Source organism: Mizuhopecten yessoensis, unplaced genomic scaffold (assembly GCF_002113885.1).
Source record: "Mizuhopecten yessoensis strain PY_sf001 unplaced genomic scaffold, ASM211388v2 scaffold1419, whole genome shotgun sequence".
NCBI classification, from domain to species: domain Eukaryota; kingdom Metazoa; phylum Mollusca; class Bivalvia; order Pectinida; family Pectinidae; genus Mizuhopecten; species Mizuhopecten yessoensis.
The window spans coordinates 307,130-324,811 of NW_018404037.1; the positions used below are offsets into that span (position 1 = coordinate 307,130).

General features: G+C 37.7%; 1 protein-coding gene across 2 annotated transcripts in view; it reads right to left on the reverse strand.

The window, feature by feature from the left end:
- Positions 1 to 12,527: 12,527 nt before the first annotated feature.
- Positions 12,528 to 17,682, reverse strand: part of LOC110462055 (protein Wnt-9a-like) — an 82,070-nt gene continuing 76,915 nt past the window's right edge. For both annotated transcript variants that reach the window (XM_021515838.1, XM_021515847.1), the window contains one exon: positions 12,528 to 14,506. In XM_021515838.1, the coding sequence (XP_021371513.1) occupies positions 14,030 to 14,506 (477 nt within the window). In that variant the 3' untranslated portion in view covers positions 12,528 to 14,029. The remainder of the gene's footprint in view (positions 14,507 to 17,682) is intronic.

A 17,682-nucleotide genomic window follows, 5' to 3' on the forward strand; every position in this document is an offset into this window, starting at 1 on the left:
GTCACAAAACCTCTGTTTTGTCCGTTGTAAGAACTAGTGGTTTGTCACAAAACCTCTGTGTTGTCTGTTGTAAGAACTAGTGTGTTGTCACACTACCCGTGTTGTCTGTTGTAAGAACTAGTTGGTTGTCACAAAACCTCTGTTTTGTCCGTTGTAAGAACTAATGGGTTGTCACACTACCCCTGTGTTGGCCGTTGTAAGAACTAGTGGGTTGTCACAAAACCTCTGTTTTGTCCGTTGTAAGAACTAGTGGGTTGTCACAAAACCTCTGTGTTGTCTGTTGTAAGAACTAATGGGTTGTCACACTACACATGTTCTTGTAAAAACAAGTGGGTTGTCACACTATCCGTGTTTTGTCTGTTGTAAGAACGAGTGAATTGTCACACTATCACTGTTTTGTCTGTTGTAAGAACTAGTTGGTTGTCACACTACCCGTGTTTTGTCCGTTGTAAGAACTAGTGGGTTGTCACACTACCCGTGTTTTGTCTGTTGCAAGAACGAGTTGGTTGTCACACTATCACTGAGTTGTCTGCTGTAAGAACGAGTGGGTTGTTCCACTATCACTGTTTTGTCTGTTGTAAGAACTAGTGGGTTGTCACACTATCACTGTTTTGTCCGTTGTAAGAACTAGCGGGTTGTCACACTACTACCTCCATATTTGTTCCTCAAAATCAAAAATTGCTTCCCATTTCCTTTTCTTAGTAGATGTTACATTATTTTGACACAAACAGTTATAAAAATCTTTTACTCCCTTTTTGTGTTTGAAACAAAAATCTAAGTTGGAAGGTATGTATGGCCGTTTTATAATTTCAGCAGAAATGTCATCTTTAGAACAGTTCCTTTTTGTGTTTATGACACCGTAATAAATAAGGAAATTAGTACGAATATAAAAAATATATATGAATTCTGGATAGCTGTAAAAAAATCCGTTGCTATTTTCTTTAACTACGTCATTAATTATTATGACCCCTTTCCTATACCAATCCCTGTAGAGCATGCTCTTATTTTCTATCGTTACTAAGCTATTGTACCAAGTGGCTGTTTTATGAGCATTATTATTCTTATTCACTTACATACTGTTTTCTTGGAAAGCTTACTCCAACTTAATAGAACATCTTTCCAAAATAAGTTTTTACAACAGTTTTGGCATTTTAAAATATAATCTGTACCACAATTTGCAAAAATATCTGTATTTCCAAAAGTTTTAAAAATTGATTGCCATTTTCCTTTATTTGTAAACAGCCGTCGAGTCCATGTAAGCTTTAAAGATTCAATAAAAGATTGTAACTGTATCATTTTCAGGTCCCCTTTATTATAGTTCTTAATAATTACATCTCTTTTTATCCTGTTTGATGAGCTGTTCCATAGGAAATTATATATTTCTGTATTTAGTTTCTTAATAAATGTATCATCAGGATTTGGCAAAGTAATAAAAGGATGATTGAACTGAGATATGAGGAGGGACTTAATTATATGGATTCTTCCTATAGGTGTCAAAATCCTTCTTCTACATATCTTAATTAATGACTTTAGTTTTACTATTTTTTTGTCATAATTTAGTTTAGGAATTTGATGCAAATCCACATTAAATTCAATGCCTAAAAATGTGAATCTTGTAACTGCCCACTGTAGATCCCATTCTGGAAAGTATGTGAATCTACCATATGTTTTACTACCTTTCCATATTACTTGAGTTTTGCTTTTATTTACCTTTAGCCAAGATGTTTTTGCAAAAGTCTTTAATTCCATAAATGACTTATTTAAAGAACTTTTAGAACCATCTAAAATGATTGATTTATCGTCTGCATATTGAGATATTAGTGTAGGGATATTTTCTAAGTTAATTCCTTTAATATTATTATTGTTTCTTAACCTTATTGCTAATATTTCAACACATAATGAATATGCAAGGGGCAATTGGATCGCCTTGACGACAACCTCTTTTTATACTAAAAAATGTTGATAGATTTCCACCCTGATTCATAGAAGAGATAGTATTTGCATGTAAGGTTTTAATCCATTTACGCGTATAAACTCCAAAATTAAAAAAAGTCAACATTTTGTTAATATATTCCCAATTAACCGAGGCAAAAGCCTTTTCAAATCAATTATTAAAAGCATACCCAGAATTTCATTTTCTTCTGGTTGTCACACTATCACTGAGTTGTCTGTTGTAAGAACTAGTGGGTTGTCACACTACCCGTGTTTTGTCTGTTGTAAGAACTAGTGGGTTGTCACACTACCCATGTTTTGTCCGTTGTAAGATCGAGTGGGTTGTCACACTATCACTGAGTTGTCTGTTGTAAGAACTAGTGGGTTGTCACACTACCCGTGTTTTGTCTGTTGTAAGAACTAGTGGGTTGTCACACTATCACTGAGTTGTCCGTTGTAGGAACTTGTGGGTTGTCACACTACCCGTGTTTTGTCCGTTGTAAGAACTAGTGGTTTGTCACATTATCAGTGTTTTGTCCGTTGTAAGAACTAGCGGGTTGTCACACTATCACTGTTTTGTCCGTTGTAAGAAATAGTGGGTTTTCACACTACCCGTGCTTTGTCTGTTGTAAGAACTAGTGGGTTGTCACACTACCCGTGTTGTGTCTGTTATAAGAACTAGTGGTTTGTCACACTATCAGTGTTTTGTCCTTTGTAAGAACTTGTGGGTTGTCACACTGCCCGTGTTTTGTCCGTTGTAAGAACTAGTGGTTTGTCACACTATCACTGTTTTGTTCGTTGTAAGAACTTGTGGGTTGTCACACTGCCCGTGTTTTGTCCGTTGTAAGAACTAGTGGTTTGTCACACTATCACTGTTTTGTCCGTTGTAAGAACTAGTGGGTTGTCACACTACCCATGTTTTGTCTGTTGTAAAAACGAGTGGGTTGTCACACTACCCGTGTTTTGTCCGTTGTAAGAACTAGTGGGTTGTCACACTATCACTGTTTTGTCTGTTGTAAGAAATAGTGGGTTGTCACACTACCCGTGTTTTGTCCGTTGTAAGAACTAGTGGGTTGTCACACTATCACTGTTTTGTCCGTTGTAAGAACTAGTGGTTTGTCACACTATCACTGAGTTGTCTGTTGTAAGAACGAGTGGGTTGTTACACTACCCCTGTTTTGTCCGTTGTAAGAACTAGCGGGTTGTCACACTATCACTGTTTTGTTCGTTGTAAGAACTAATGGGTTGTCACAAAACTTCTGTTTTGTCTGTTGTAAGAACTAGTTGGTTGTCACACTACCCGTGTTTTTTCCGTTGTAAGAACGAGTGGGTTGTCACACTTCCCATGTTTTGTCCGTTGTAAAACTAGTGGGTTGTCACACTATCACTGAGTTGTCTGTTGTTAGAACTAGTGGGTTGTCACACTACCCGTGGTTTTTCCGTTGTAAGAACGATTGGGTTGTCACACTTCCCGTGTCGTCTGTTGTAAGAACTAGTGGGTTGGCACACTATCACTGTGTTGTCTGTTGTAAGAACGAGTGGGTTGTTACACTACCCCTGTTTTGTCCGTTGTAAAAACGAGTTGGTTGTCACACTACCCGTGTTTTGGCCGTTGTAAGAACTAGTGGGTTGTCACACTTCCCCTGTTTAGTCTGTTGTAAGAACGAGCGGGTTGTCACACTACCCGTGCTTTGTCTGTTGTAAGAACTAGTGGGTTGGCACACTATCACTGTGTTGTCTGTTGTAAGAACGAGTGGGTTGTCACACTACCCGTGCTTTGTCTGTTGTAAGAACTAGTGGGTTGTCACACTACCCGTGTTTTTTCCGTTGTAAGAACGATTGGGTTGTCACACTTCCCGTGTTGTCTGTTGTAAGAACTAGTGGGTTGTCACACTATCACTGAGTTGTCTGTTGTAAGAACGAGTGGGTTGTCACACTACCCATGTTTTGTCCGTTGTAATAACGAGTGGGTTGTCACACTACCCGTGCTTTGTCTGTTGTAAGAACTAGTGGGTTTTCACAAAACCTCTGTTTTGTTCGTTGTAAGAACTAATGGGTTGTCACAAAACTTCTGTTTTGTCTGTTGTAAGAACTAATGGGTCGTCACACTACCCCTGTGTTGGCCGTTGTAAGAACTAGTGGGTTGTCATACTACCACTGTGTTTTCTGTTGTAAGAACTAGTGGGTTGTCAAAAAAAATCTCTGTTTTGTCTGTTGTAAGAACTAGTGGGTTGTCAAACTACCCATGTGTTGGCCGTTGTAAGAACTAGTGGGTTGTCATACTACCACTGTGTTTTCTGTTGTAAGAACTAGTGGGTTGTCACACTACCCCTGTTTAGTCTGTTGTAAGAACGAGCGGGTTGTCACACTACCCCTGTTTTGTCCGTTGTAAAAACGAGTTGGTTGTCACACTACCCGTGTTGTGTCTGTTGTAAGAACGAGTGGGTTGTCACACTACCCGTGTTTTGTCCGTTGTAAGAACTAGTGGGTTGTCATACTACCGCTGTGTTGGCCGTTGTAAGACTAGTGGGTTGTCACACTATCACTGAGTTGTCTGTTGTAAGAACGAGTGGGGTGTCACACTACCCGTGTTTTGTCCGTTGTAAGAACTAGTGGGTTTTCACACTATGAATGTTTTGTCTATTGTAATTGTCACACTACCCGTGTTTTGTCCGTTGTAAGAACTAGTGGGTTGACACACTACCCGTGTTTTGTCTGTTGTAAGAACGAGTGGGTTGTCACACTACCCGTGTTGTGTCTGTTGTAAGAACTTTTTGTTTGTCACACTACCCGTGTTTTGTCCGTTGTAAGAACTAGTTGGTTGTCACACTACCCGTGTTGTGTCTGTTGTAAGAACGAGTGGGTTGTCACAATACCCGTGTTTTGTCCGTTGTAAGAACTAGTGGGTTGTCACACTATGAATGTTTTGTCTATTGTAAGAACTAGTGGATGGTCTCACTACCACTGTTGTGTCCGTTGTAAGAACGAGTGGGTTGTCACACTACCCGTGTTTTTTCCGTTGTAAGACCAGTCGTTTGTCTCACTACCACTGTTGTGTCCGTTGTAAGAACTAGTGGTTTATCAAGCTACCACTGTTGTGTCCGTTGTAAGAACTAGTGGGTTGTCATACTACCATTGTGTTTTCTGTTGTAAAAACTTGTGTGTTGTCAAACTACACCTGTTTTGTCTGTTGTAAGAACAAGCGGTTTGTTACACTACTATCTCCATATTTGTTCGTCAAACTCAAACATTGCTTCCCATTTCCTTTTCCCAGTATAGTAGTAGATGTTATGTTATTTTGACACAAACGGGTATACAAATCTTTTACTCCCTTTTTGTGTTTGAAAACAAATCGAAGTTGTAAGGTATGTATGGCCGTTTTACAGTTTCAGCAGAAATGTCATCTTCAGAACAGTTCCTTTTTTATTGCGTTTATGACACCGTGATAAATAAGGAAGTTAGTATGAATATTAATTCTTCTATGAATTCTGGATAGCTGTAAACAATTCCGTTGCTCTTTTCTTTAACTACGTCATTAACTATTATTACCCCTTTTCTATACCTATCCCTGTAAAGCATGCTCTTATTTTCTATCGTTACTAAACTATTGTACCAAGTGGGTGTTTTGATAGCAATATTATTCTTATTCACAAAACATTCTGCTTTCTTGGAAAGCTTACTACCCGTGTTTTGTCTGTTGTAAGAACGAGTGGGTTGTCACTCTACCCGTGTTTTGTCTGTTGTAAGAACTAGTTGGTTGTCACACAACCCATGTTTTGTCCGTTGTAAGAACTAGTGGAGAACTAGTGGGTTGTCACATTACCCATGTTTTGTCCGTTGTAAGAACTAGTGGGTTGTCTCACTACCCATGTTTTGTCCGTTGTAAGAACTAGTGGGTTGTCACACTACCCGCGTTGTGTCTGTTGTAAGAACTATTTGTTTGTCACAAAACCCGTGTTTTGTCCGTTGTAAGAACTAGTTGGTTGTCACACTACCCGTGTTGTGTCTGTTGTAAGAACGAGTGGTTTGTCACACTCACCGTGCTTTGTCTGTTGTAAGAACTAGTGGGTTGTTACATCCCCCATGTTTTGTCCGTTGTAAGAACTAGTGGGTTGTCCCACTACCCGTGTTTTGTCTGTTGTAAGAACGAGTGGGATGTCACAATCCCCGTGTGTTGTCCGTTGTAAGAACTAGTGGGTTGTCACACTACCCGCGTTGTGTCTGTTGTAAGAACTATTTGTTTGTCCCAAAACCCGTGTTTTGTCCGTTGTAAGAACTAGTTGGTTGTCACACTACCCATGTTTTGTCCGTTGTAAGAACTACACTACCCATGTTTTGTCCGTTGTAAGAACTACACTACCCATGTTTTGTCCGTTGTAAGAACTACACTACCCATGTTTTGTCCGTTGTAAGAACTACACTACCCATGTTTTGTCCGTTGTAAGAACTAGTGGAGAACTAGTGGGTTGTCACATTACCCATGTTTTGTCCGTTGTAAGAACTAGTGGAGAACTAGTGGGTTGTCACATTACCCATGTTTTGTCCGTTGTAAGAACTAGTGGATTGTGATACTACCCCTGTGTTGGCCGTTGTAAGACTAGTGGGTTGTCACACTATCACTGAGTTTTCTGTTGTAAGAACGAGTGGGTTGTCACACTCCCCGTGTTTTGTCTGTTGTAAGAACTAGTGGATTGTCACACTTCCCATGTTTTGTCCGTTGTAAGAACTAGTGGATTGTGATACTACCCCTGTGTTGGCCGTTGTAAGACTAGTGGGTTGTCACACTATCACTGAGTTGTCTGTTGTAAGTACTAGTGGGTTGTCACACTACCCGTGTTTTGTCTGATGTAAGAACTAGTGGATTGTCACACTACCCATGTTTTGTCCGTTGTAAGATCGAGTGGGTTGTCACACTATCACTGAGTTGTCTGTTGAATGAACGATTTGTTGTGTCTGTTGTAAGAACGAGTGGGTTGTTACACTACCCCTGTTTTGTCCGTTGTAAGAACTAGTGGGTTGTCACACTACCCATGCTTTGTCCGTTGTAAGATCGAGTGGGTTGTCACACTATCACTGAGTTGTCTGTTGTAAGTACTAGTGGGTTGTCACACTACCCGTGTTTTGTCTGTTGTAAGACCTAGTCGGTTGTCACACTACCCATGTTTTGTCCGTTGTAAGATCGAGTGGGTTGTCACACTATCACTGAGTTGTCTGTTGAATGAACGATTTGTTGTGTCTGTTGTAAGAACGAGTGGGTTGTCACAATACCCGTGTTTTGTCCGTTGTCAGAACTAGTGGGTTGTCACGATACCTGTGGTTTGTCTATTGTGGGTTGTCACACTACCCCTGTTTTGTCCGTTGTAAGAACTAGTTGGTTGTCACACTACCCGTGTTGTGTCTGTTGTTAGAACAACGAGTGGGTTGTCACACTACCCGTGCTTTGTCTGTTGTAAGAACGAGTGGGTTGTCACTCTACCCGTGTTTTGTCTGTTGTAAGAACTAGTGGGTTCTCACATTACCCATGTTTTGTCCGTTGTAAGAACTAGTGGAGAACTAGTGGGTTGTCACATTACCCATGTTTTGTCCGTTGTAAGAACTAGTGGAGAACTAGTGGGTTGTCACATTACCCATGTTTTGTCCGTTGTAAGAACTAGTGGAGAACTAGTGGGTTGTCACATTACCCATGTTTTGTCCGTTGTAAGAACTAGTGGATTGTAATACTACCCCTGTGTTGGCCGTCGTAAGACTAGTGGGTTGTCACACTATCACTGCGTTGTCTGTTGTAAGAACGAGTGGGTTGTCACAATACCCGTGTTTTGTCCGTTGTAAGAACTAGTGGTTTGTCACACTATCACTGTTTTGTTCGTTGTAAGAACTTGTGGGTTGTCACACTGCCCGTGTTTTGTCCGTTGTAAGAACTAGTGGGTTGTCTCACTACCCATGTTTTGTCCGTTGTAAGAACTACACTACCCATGTTTTGTCCGTTGTAAGAACTAGTGGAGAACTAGTGGGTTGTCACATTACCCATGTTTTGTCCGTTGTAAGAACTAGTGGAGAACTAGTGGGTTGTCACATTACCCATGTTTTGTCCGTTGTAAGAACTAGTGGGTTGTCCCACTACCCGTGTTTTGTCTGTTGTAAGAACGAGCGGGTTGTCACACTACCCATGTTAGGTCCGTTGTAAGAACTAGTGGGTTGTCCCACTACCCGTGTTTTGTCTGTTGTAAGAACGAGCGGGTTGTCACACTACCCATGTTAGGTCCGTTGTAAGAACTAGTGGGTTGTCCCACTACCCGTGTTTTGTCTGTTGTAAGAACGAGTGGGTTGTCACACTACCCCTGTTTTGTCCGTTGTAAGAACTAGTGGGTTGTCACACTACCCGTGTTGTGTCTGTTGTAAGAACGAGTGGGATGTCACAATACCCGTGTGTTGTCCGTTGTAAGAACTAGTGGGTTGTCACGATACCTGTGGTTTGTCTATTGTAAGAACTAGTGGGTTGTCCCACTACCCGTGTTGTGTTTGTTGTAAGAACGAGCGGGTTGTCACAATACCCGTGTGGTGTCTGTTGTAAGAAAGAGTGGGTTGTTACACTCCCCCTGTTTTGTCCGTTGCAAGAACTAGTGGGTTGTCGCACTATCACTGAGTTCTCTGTTGTAAGAACGAATGGGTTGTCACAATACCCGTGTGTTGTCCGTTGTTAGAACGAGGGGGTTGTCACACTATCCCTGAGTTGTCTGTTGTATGAACGATTGGGTTGTCACACTATTACTGAGTTGTCTGTTGTTAGAACAACTAGTGGGTTGTCCCACAACCCGTGTTGTGTCTGGTGTAAGAACGAGGGGGTTGTCACACTACCACTGTTTTGTCCGTTGTAAGACCTATTGGGTTGTCACACTTCCCCGGTTTTGTCCGTTGTAAAAACTATGGGGTTGTCACACTATCCCTGAGTTGTCTGTTGTTAGAACAACTAGTGGGTTGTCCCACAACCCGTGTTGTGTCTTTTGTAAGAACGAGTGGGATGTCACAATCCCCGTGTGTTGTCCGTTGTAAGACCTAGTCGGTTGTCACACTACCCGTGTTTTGTCCGTTGTAAGAACTATTGGGTTGTCACACTACCCGTGTTGTGTCTGTTGTTAGAACAACGAGTGGGTTGTCACACTACCCGTGCTTTGTCTGTTGTAAGAACGAGTGGGTTGTCACACTATCCCTGTTTTGTCTGTTGTAAGAACGAGTGGTTTGTCACACTACCCATGTTTTGTCCGTTGTAAGAACTAGTGGGTTGTCATACTACCCATGTTTTGTCCGTTGTAAGAACTAGTGGGTTGTCACACTACCCATGTTTTGTCCGTTGTAAGAACTAGTGAGTTGTCACGCTACCTTTGGTTTGTCTATTGTAAGAACGAGTGGGTTGTCACACTATCACTGAGTTGTCTGTTGTAAGAACGAGTGGGTTGTCACACTATCACTGTTTTGTCTGTTGTAAGAACGAGTGGTTTGTCACACTACCCATGTTTTGTCCGTTGTAAGAACTAGTGGGTTGTCACACTATCACTGTTTTATCTGTTGTAAGAACTAATGGGTTGTCACACTACCCGTGTTTTGTCTGTTGTAAGAACTAGTGGGTTGTCACACTATCACTGTTTTGTCTGTTGTAAGAACTAGTGGGTTGTCACACTACCCGTGTTTTGTCTGTTGTAAGAACTTAAGTCACCAAGTGAGTCTCTACACTACCTCTTCCACCACAGTTGTCATGGCCGTAGCTGCTGCATTCATGAAATCGTTCGTATGCCCCAATTCGGGTTATGTGCTCAAGCCAATATTTTTGTTCCGGTGAAAATTTAAGAAAAAAACATCTCTTGTTAAGAATTTGAATAAATATATGAACAGCCTTTAAAAAAATGCTTAGAATGGTTGCACAGGACTTTTTGACCATACCACATGATCAAATGGGTTAAGAGAAAGTTGCTTTGAGCACAAAATCCATGCTTAAGCATGAGAACGGTTTCATGAATACGGGCCCAAGAATCTATTCAGCTTTACTGCCGTTATCAGAAGTTGATCGCAGAATGGGTTTGCACAACTGTTTACGTCTGTTGCTTGTTAAGGGGGTTCCTTTATGTTTAATTCCTCTCTATACAGACGGTGTGGTATATACGTATGTGATGTCAATTATTGAACGATAAACAACATACAGCACAATATAGAGAAATGATATTTTATCAACTAAATATGAAGTGATACATTTATATAGGAAAATGAAATAGGATCTCACCGTATGGTAAAATAGTACCCGTTTCTACGCAGTGTAACAAGTCAAGAGGTCATACAATAGAACAACGCCGCTGGTTTTTACAGAAAACAGTCTTACACAGTACATATACATCAGGTTTGTAATAAATAGTATAGCATTACAGAGTTGACAACCTATGTATCGAATGCACTGTATCGTAATACTCATGAAAATGGAAAAATATTCGAAGTTTCGAGATTATTGCTTACATTGTACGTGGGCCTATCGTAGGAGTGAAATGTACAACACAATCACAGAGACCAGTTTGCGTAAAACACGCAATTAAGTGCAACAAGATATAACGACACAATACATCCCCAGCACACACAGGCATACACACATAGGGAGATATTAGCCAGGTGGCATAGGACTAGTAGTAAGCGCCTGATAAGGCAGCTCCTGCGAATTCCTCAATATTGTATTGATTAATATATATGCTAATTGTATTGACTGTATTAAATTTATATCTATGTACTGTATAGCGCTTTAGAGTGGCTTATGTTAGCTAGATAGGGCGCTATATCAAATGTTGTATATTTCATTTTTTATTTTATTTTAATATTAAAAGTTGATCAAACAAACGTATGATGACGTCACTAATCAGACGGTATAATGAATAACAGATACAGAGCTGCATTGTTGTTCAAACTGTTTTCAATAATAAAACCATGCTAGAAATTAATTTTGTATCTGTTACGTTTTATCGCTTGAAACGGTACCGAACACAAAACAAAGGACAGAAAAAAAGTGAAATTGAAATCTGATTGCAGGGTTGAACTTTTCTGCATCCTCTTATGAACGCGCAGTTCTAGCGCTTATCATACCATGAAGAAAACAACTCGGAGATAATAACAGTCGTACTTTGAATTCCAAAATAGGTATATTTACGAAACCAGAGATAGGGCACTGCTAATACCAATGTTAAGTATCCGTAAATAGAGAATGCAGTTCTGTAGCCAGGACATTCAACAATGTATAATTATATCGAGTTGTATGATCAACATCAATCATAAGACACTGAAGAGGATATAAGGCACGTTCTTAAAATCCTGGCCAAAATTGTTCTTGTGATTAAATAGCTTGATTTTGTGTGTTTCAAAGCAAGACAACTTGCTTTATATTTGCATCATAATGTTACATCTAGTCTCATAGATAGGAAAAACAACCAGGCTGGTTTAACTTGGTTACAACATATTTCAAAGTGGCTATTATGAAAGGGAGATAAATCTTCTATATGAGATAAATGACCAAAGTCTACAGTAAAACGTAATGAGGTGATATTAAGTACAGCTGTAACAATGATAGAACGCACATCAATGAATGATAGCATGGCTGATTAATGAATATATCACAGACGTTTTTGACATGAATCTTCTGTTAATTTTCGATACAGATATTACATAATGGTTAACAAAAACGAATAAATTAATGATGCAATGGATAATGAGGTGAAAATCATTTGTTATTTTCAAGCCGATTCTATTTTCAAACTTGTTACAAATGTCTTTATAACATCTATGCTGTGTGATATGCCATTTGTTTTACTATAGAGAGTACCACCACATTTATTGTAGATAGGCATTGATAAGTAAATTTCCTGTTAAATTACTTTTTTCGTCTATACAAACAGAATTCTAAGAGTTATAACATTCTGAAACTATAACCAGTTTTATTTACTGCAAAGCATTCAAAATACCAACATTATGCCCAGTACCGCAGTGGAGTCACTCACTGTTTTATTGTATAATCAAGGAACTGGTAATGGTTCTCTCCGCGCAGAAGATTTTGTTAAAAAAAAATATTATAAGAATTATGATTCTGTGGCATACATTTGTATATCTGTTTATTTGAGTAAATCAGGACAAAACTCGAAGTCAGAAAAATGCTAAACAAATTGGAACACGGAAAGTTTCGTCAGTAGAGCGCCGGGTCTCCTTACCGTACATGAACTTTGTATTAAGATGAATTTGTTTTCAACAACAATGCTTAAACGTGCCTATCATACTAAGTAGCTGACGATGATGATTTTGAATACCAGAAGATGAAGGTGTACAGTTCAGAATCTAATTATAGTGAAAGAGGAATAAGAATGATCGAACTTGATATAAATACAAAACATCAGAATCTGGTTATATCATTATGAACAGCCAATGTTTAACGTCCAGATTTGTGATTTCTTCACCCAGTCTTATTCCGTCTTTGCGTATGCAGAGTAATATTCTCTTGTGAGCAGGTATTGATTGTTACGACATTGGTTTGTGAGAGTAACGTCATCAATTTTTGAGAAAACGACGTAATTGTCTCACACAAACCAATGACGTAACAATCATTACCTGCTCACAAGAGAAGACAACTCTGCAATACGCAAAGATGTAATAAAACCATGAAAGACTCGAGTGACAAAATCTCCATTCGGAACATATTTACCATGACAACATTGAGACCGCAACTGTAAGACTCTAACACAGAAGCCATGGCGGTAACTGTTACCGAAAATTATTCTTTTATGTATCTATGTAAGATATCCCATGTTGGTCCAGAATACAATAAATTTAAAGCTAACGAGCCAGCCGGATCAGTCAACACTTAAATTTATGCTGCGAGGTATTTACTTCTGTTAGTTGACATCTTATATAGATTATACCAACAGAGTTTACAAGCTATTCTTTGTCTGAACAAAGGTTGACTTATATAAAAATCTATATAAACTTGCTAATCTGAATTTTACGTTCATTAATTGTTTATGTTTTTAATTCTAATGGTTTTAGTGCCTTAAATCTCCAGACAATATATTCCTATTTCGATTTGTATTATATATATATATATTTATATTTAGTTTGAAGCAAAACGAAAATAATAGAGTTCATACATAATTTTAGTAGTTTTTCAGTCTTCTTTTTCTGAGAAATTGGGGTCATAACTGGGGCCATAATTTCAGTTATTCTTCAAATATTATATTACAGAGAACACTATCAAATACACTTTGCGTGTTGATGTGATTAACGAATTACTTATTGTTGGTTTGAAGTGGCATTTTATATAAACATGAACAATCATCTGCACGTGCAACATGTATGTTAACTAGCTGTGATATAGTTAATATATCTAATGCATATAGGCAGGCAAGGTAAAACCAAATATTGACTAAAAGTTAAAATAAGTTATTTGTAGGAGAAATGAGCACATTTATGTTCGTTGCTTAGTAACAAAACAAAGTATTGTACATGTTGTCATTATTTCATAAATTACATAACATATGTACATAAAACATATATTCAAAAGCCAGTATATACAAGGATGTGTCCTACTACTAGTACTACGTGACAGTACAGTGCTGTATGTATGAAAGGCTCCCTAATGGTCAATTCTAAAAATTAAAACATTCATATTTTCTTGAAATAATGGATTTACAGTAGTCTGACATTCATCATACGGATGTCAGTTGTTCATATTCATGCATAAGAAACCCTTGTACAACTCTTTCTGGCCAAACAAATGCACATGACAAAACAATAACAAACGATATTTCAAATTGAAGCGGGTTATAGACGACGACACTGTGTCGGGACCTAGGACCACACACTTCTGATCATTTCGTATTTATCTCAACGATCTGTCTTACACATCCGATGAATTGGCACATGAAGATGTCATAGGTTCGATGAATAATACCCATCAGGCCAAGCGTGTATTGATGCATAGTTTTGACAAAAAGCACGTGTAGTTTGTGGCTTTAAATGTGTACCGTCTGTTCAATATATTTGTTACGTGTTTGAGACATTTGATTCATCTTACTCTTTCTGCATGTTATTTACACAAGTGGACTTCTTCTTCAAACAGACACTGTTTACAGTGGAAGTCACAACACCAAACTACCTGACATGCGCATGATCGGTTATACGCCTTTGTTTGCACATTGTAGCCACGCCCACAACATATGGCGTCACAGTTCCGGTCCTTATCACACTCCCTTCCAGTTGTTCCCAGAGAGTACCTACTCCGGGAACAGTAACTCGGTGAATCATCCATAAAGACCATGCTGCTTCCATACGCACTTAAAAACGTATTAGGGCGAATTTCATTAGATATTTCGCCTTTTGGTAATTCATACTTTCCGTATGATATGTTATTATCTACTTCCACTTTCACAGCGCGTTCATACTTCCGTTTTAAAATATTGCCGATTTTGTGGAATGGAGAGAGTTGTTGCCAGCACGTGCGGACTGTGCACGATCCCGAGACGCCATGACACTTACACGTGGTGTTGACGTTGCTTCGAACAACCTGTAACAAGATAGAGATAGTTGTAATATCAACAAAACACAGAGTATACAAAGATGATACAAAGCTTCATGTGCACAATTAACATATGTGATACTATCTTGACTTAAACTGTTTGATAACTTCTCTCATATTTCATATCAGCTTGTGCTGTTCGACTATAGATTAGTTATATATATAGTATAGTTAGATACTATATATATTGTATAGTTAGATACTATATATATAGTATCTAACTATACTATATATATAGTATAGTTAGATACTATATATATAGTATAGTTAGATACTATATATAGTTAGATACTATATATATAGTATAGTTAGATACTATAACAATACTATTCATAATTTTGCTTACGATTAAAACAGGAAAACGATGATTTTCCTGCTGCGTATTTTCAAAGATATTATGGTTATGTTTAATATGCTATGGCTAGGTCTATACTCCATGGATTTACATGCATATTTGGTTTTATTTTAATTACTCTTTCGTCAACCATTTCTCAAGAATGACTATTACAATATATAACCGAGTCTACTATTCGCAGAAATGTGTCGATAGCAAAATGGTTAAAATGGGAACTCGAATAAACAAATAGACGTACTGGAGTGCGATATGCATTGTAGCTTAATAGGAACAAACTATTTACTACTACTAGCTTACAGCAGTGTGATACGAATTAAAAATATCAACGTCATACCACGTGATGGTGTCCGCCACGTCTGACCAGTCTCTCTATATAAGCCGATTATACTAGTGTTCGTGCTTTGTTTTATTTATATAAACCTTTGTATAGATATACATATACTTCAAATAAACAGTCTGAAGATTCTCCAAGAAGAGATGAAAGTACTAAAGACTCGTTGAAGAGAATTTTTCTTTTTATAATATTTCTCCGTCCGTAAGGATCATTTTTCTGTTTTTATAATATAAACCTTTATATATATATATATAAACAGTCTCTATAATAAACCTTTATAAATAAAACAAAACACGAAGACTAGTATAATCGGCTAGCGCTTTCGTCCGTCTTGGGGCTATAAACCTTTATATATATACATTGTATGAACAGTCCCTATATATAAACCTTTATATATATATATATGAACAGTCCCTATATATAAACCTTCATATATATATATGAACAGTCCTTATATATAAACCTTTATAAAGAAAACATTGAGAAGTCCTTGTGTTGGAATTAAATATGAAAAATAGAACAAAAGACAGAGATAGCGTCTCTAGGCCTTTCTCGGGTTGATTCCCCGTTCATCAGGAGACTGTTTATTTTGAAAACAGGTATTGTGAGGTCATAGTTGTTTACACAAGAAAGTATGACGTCATCAATAATGCAAAGTCATTATGACGTCACAGAAGGCATACACATAAATCCATGACGTCAACAACAATACAAGCTAAATTGTGACGTTACATTACTTAGACAAATGCATAACTTTATGATCTTACCAACAATAAAAAATACGGGAGATACAAATTGTTTCATTTACGGCAACAATAAAATATGAACAATAATATTTAAAGCACAGCAATTGCTTAAAGCATGACACGTTGAATTTAATGTGAACTATTCAGACTGGGTTTCAACAGTTTCATTAACTCCGACTCCTTAACTTCCCTCTTTATCACATCAGATGAATGCATTTGGTAAATAGGGAACACTTTGAAGTTATTGTTAGCACAGTTATGAATATGTTTGTTCACTTGTAAAAATCTAAGGTCATCATGGATTGTTTGTTGCTTGTGAAGAGTCATTCTTTGACGTAGTTCACGCCCAGTTTGGCCAATATAAAATTCCAAACATTTAACACACACTATAGCATATATAACATTCTTCGACTTACAATTCATACTAGAACGTACAGTGAATTTAAATCCATTTTTGAAAACAAAAGTAGAACCTTCAATAATTATTTTACATGTTCCACATCTGGGCGAATTACATTTAGACACAATAAGTTCAGCTTGATTCGTTTCAAACTTGGAAAAACTCAATAGCCTTTTGAGATTTTTGGGTTGTCTTTTACTATTGATAATTCTATGTTTAGCTAAAACATTTTTCATACGCACGCTAGTTCTCTGCAAGTCATCGATTTTGGTTTTTACAATAGGGTACATAGCAAAATTATGTGGATTGTATGTAGATACAAAAGGAATAATTCCTTGGTCATCGTTGGCTTCTACACGGGATGTAAAAGGTCCCTTCTCTATAGCTCTATTTACACCACTACGAATAATCTCGTCCGGATAATGCTGCGACTTCAGGAAAAACATGAGTTCTTTAAGTCGCACATCCAGCATATTGGGGTCACTTACAATTGTTACAATTCTAGATGCGAGATTAAAAGGTATATTAATTTTAATATGTTTAGTATGATTTGAATAAAAATCTAAGTAATTATGAGCATCAGTAGGCTTTGAATACAAATCAGTTGCAATATTATCATTTTCTAATTTAACTAAAACATCCAAAAAGGGTAAAACATGTTCATCCATTTCCATTGTGTAGCGTATAGCCGGATGTAGAGAATTCATTTCCTCACTTAATTTGTCAATACACATATCAGAAGGCCATGCAATAAAACAATCATCTAAAAATCTAAAAAAATTGTTTTGTACATATTCTGAAAACACTTTACCATATTTACATTCTATATTGGTGTAGAGTTTCTCTTCCAAATAACCTAACACAAGTGTTGCATAGGTAGGTGCCATTTTTGTACCCATGGCCGTTCCCTTTATTTGTTGGTAGTGATTGCCATCAAAATAAAAGACATTTCTTTTCAAAATAACTTCTAAGGATTTGATAATAAATTCATGAGCAAAACGATTATCAATCTTATCTGGATGTTTCTTAAGCCAATACGTAATAGCTTCAATTCCTAAATCATGTGGAATATTTGTATATAAGCTGACGACGTCAAAAGATACAAGTTTAGAATTGGGAGGAACAGATTTTGGCAAATGTTTAAGAAAATCAAAATCGTCTTTTATAAAACTCCTCACTGAAGAACAAAGTGGCTTCAAAATTAAGTCAACAAAATGACTAAGCCGTTGGGTTACACTGTTAGGTCCGCCTACTATTGGTCGAAATGTCAAATCATCTGGATTTTCAATCATCACATACTCGCTTTTCTGTTGTTTAATAGCTTCAGCT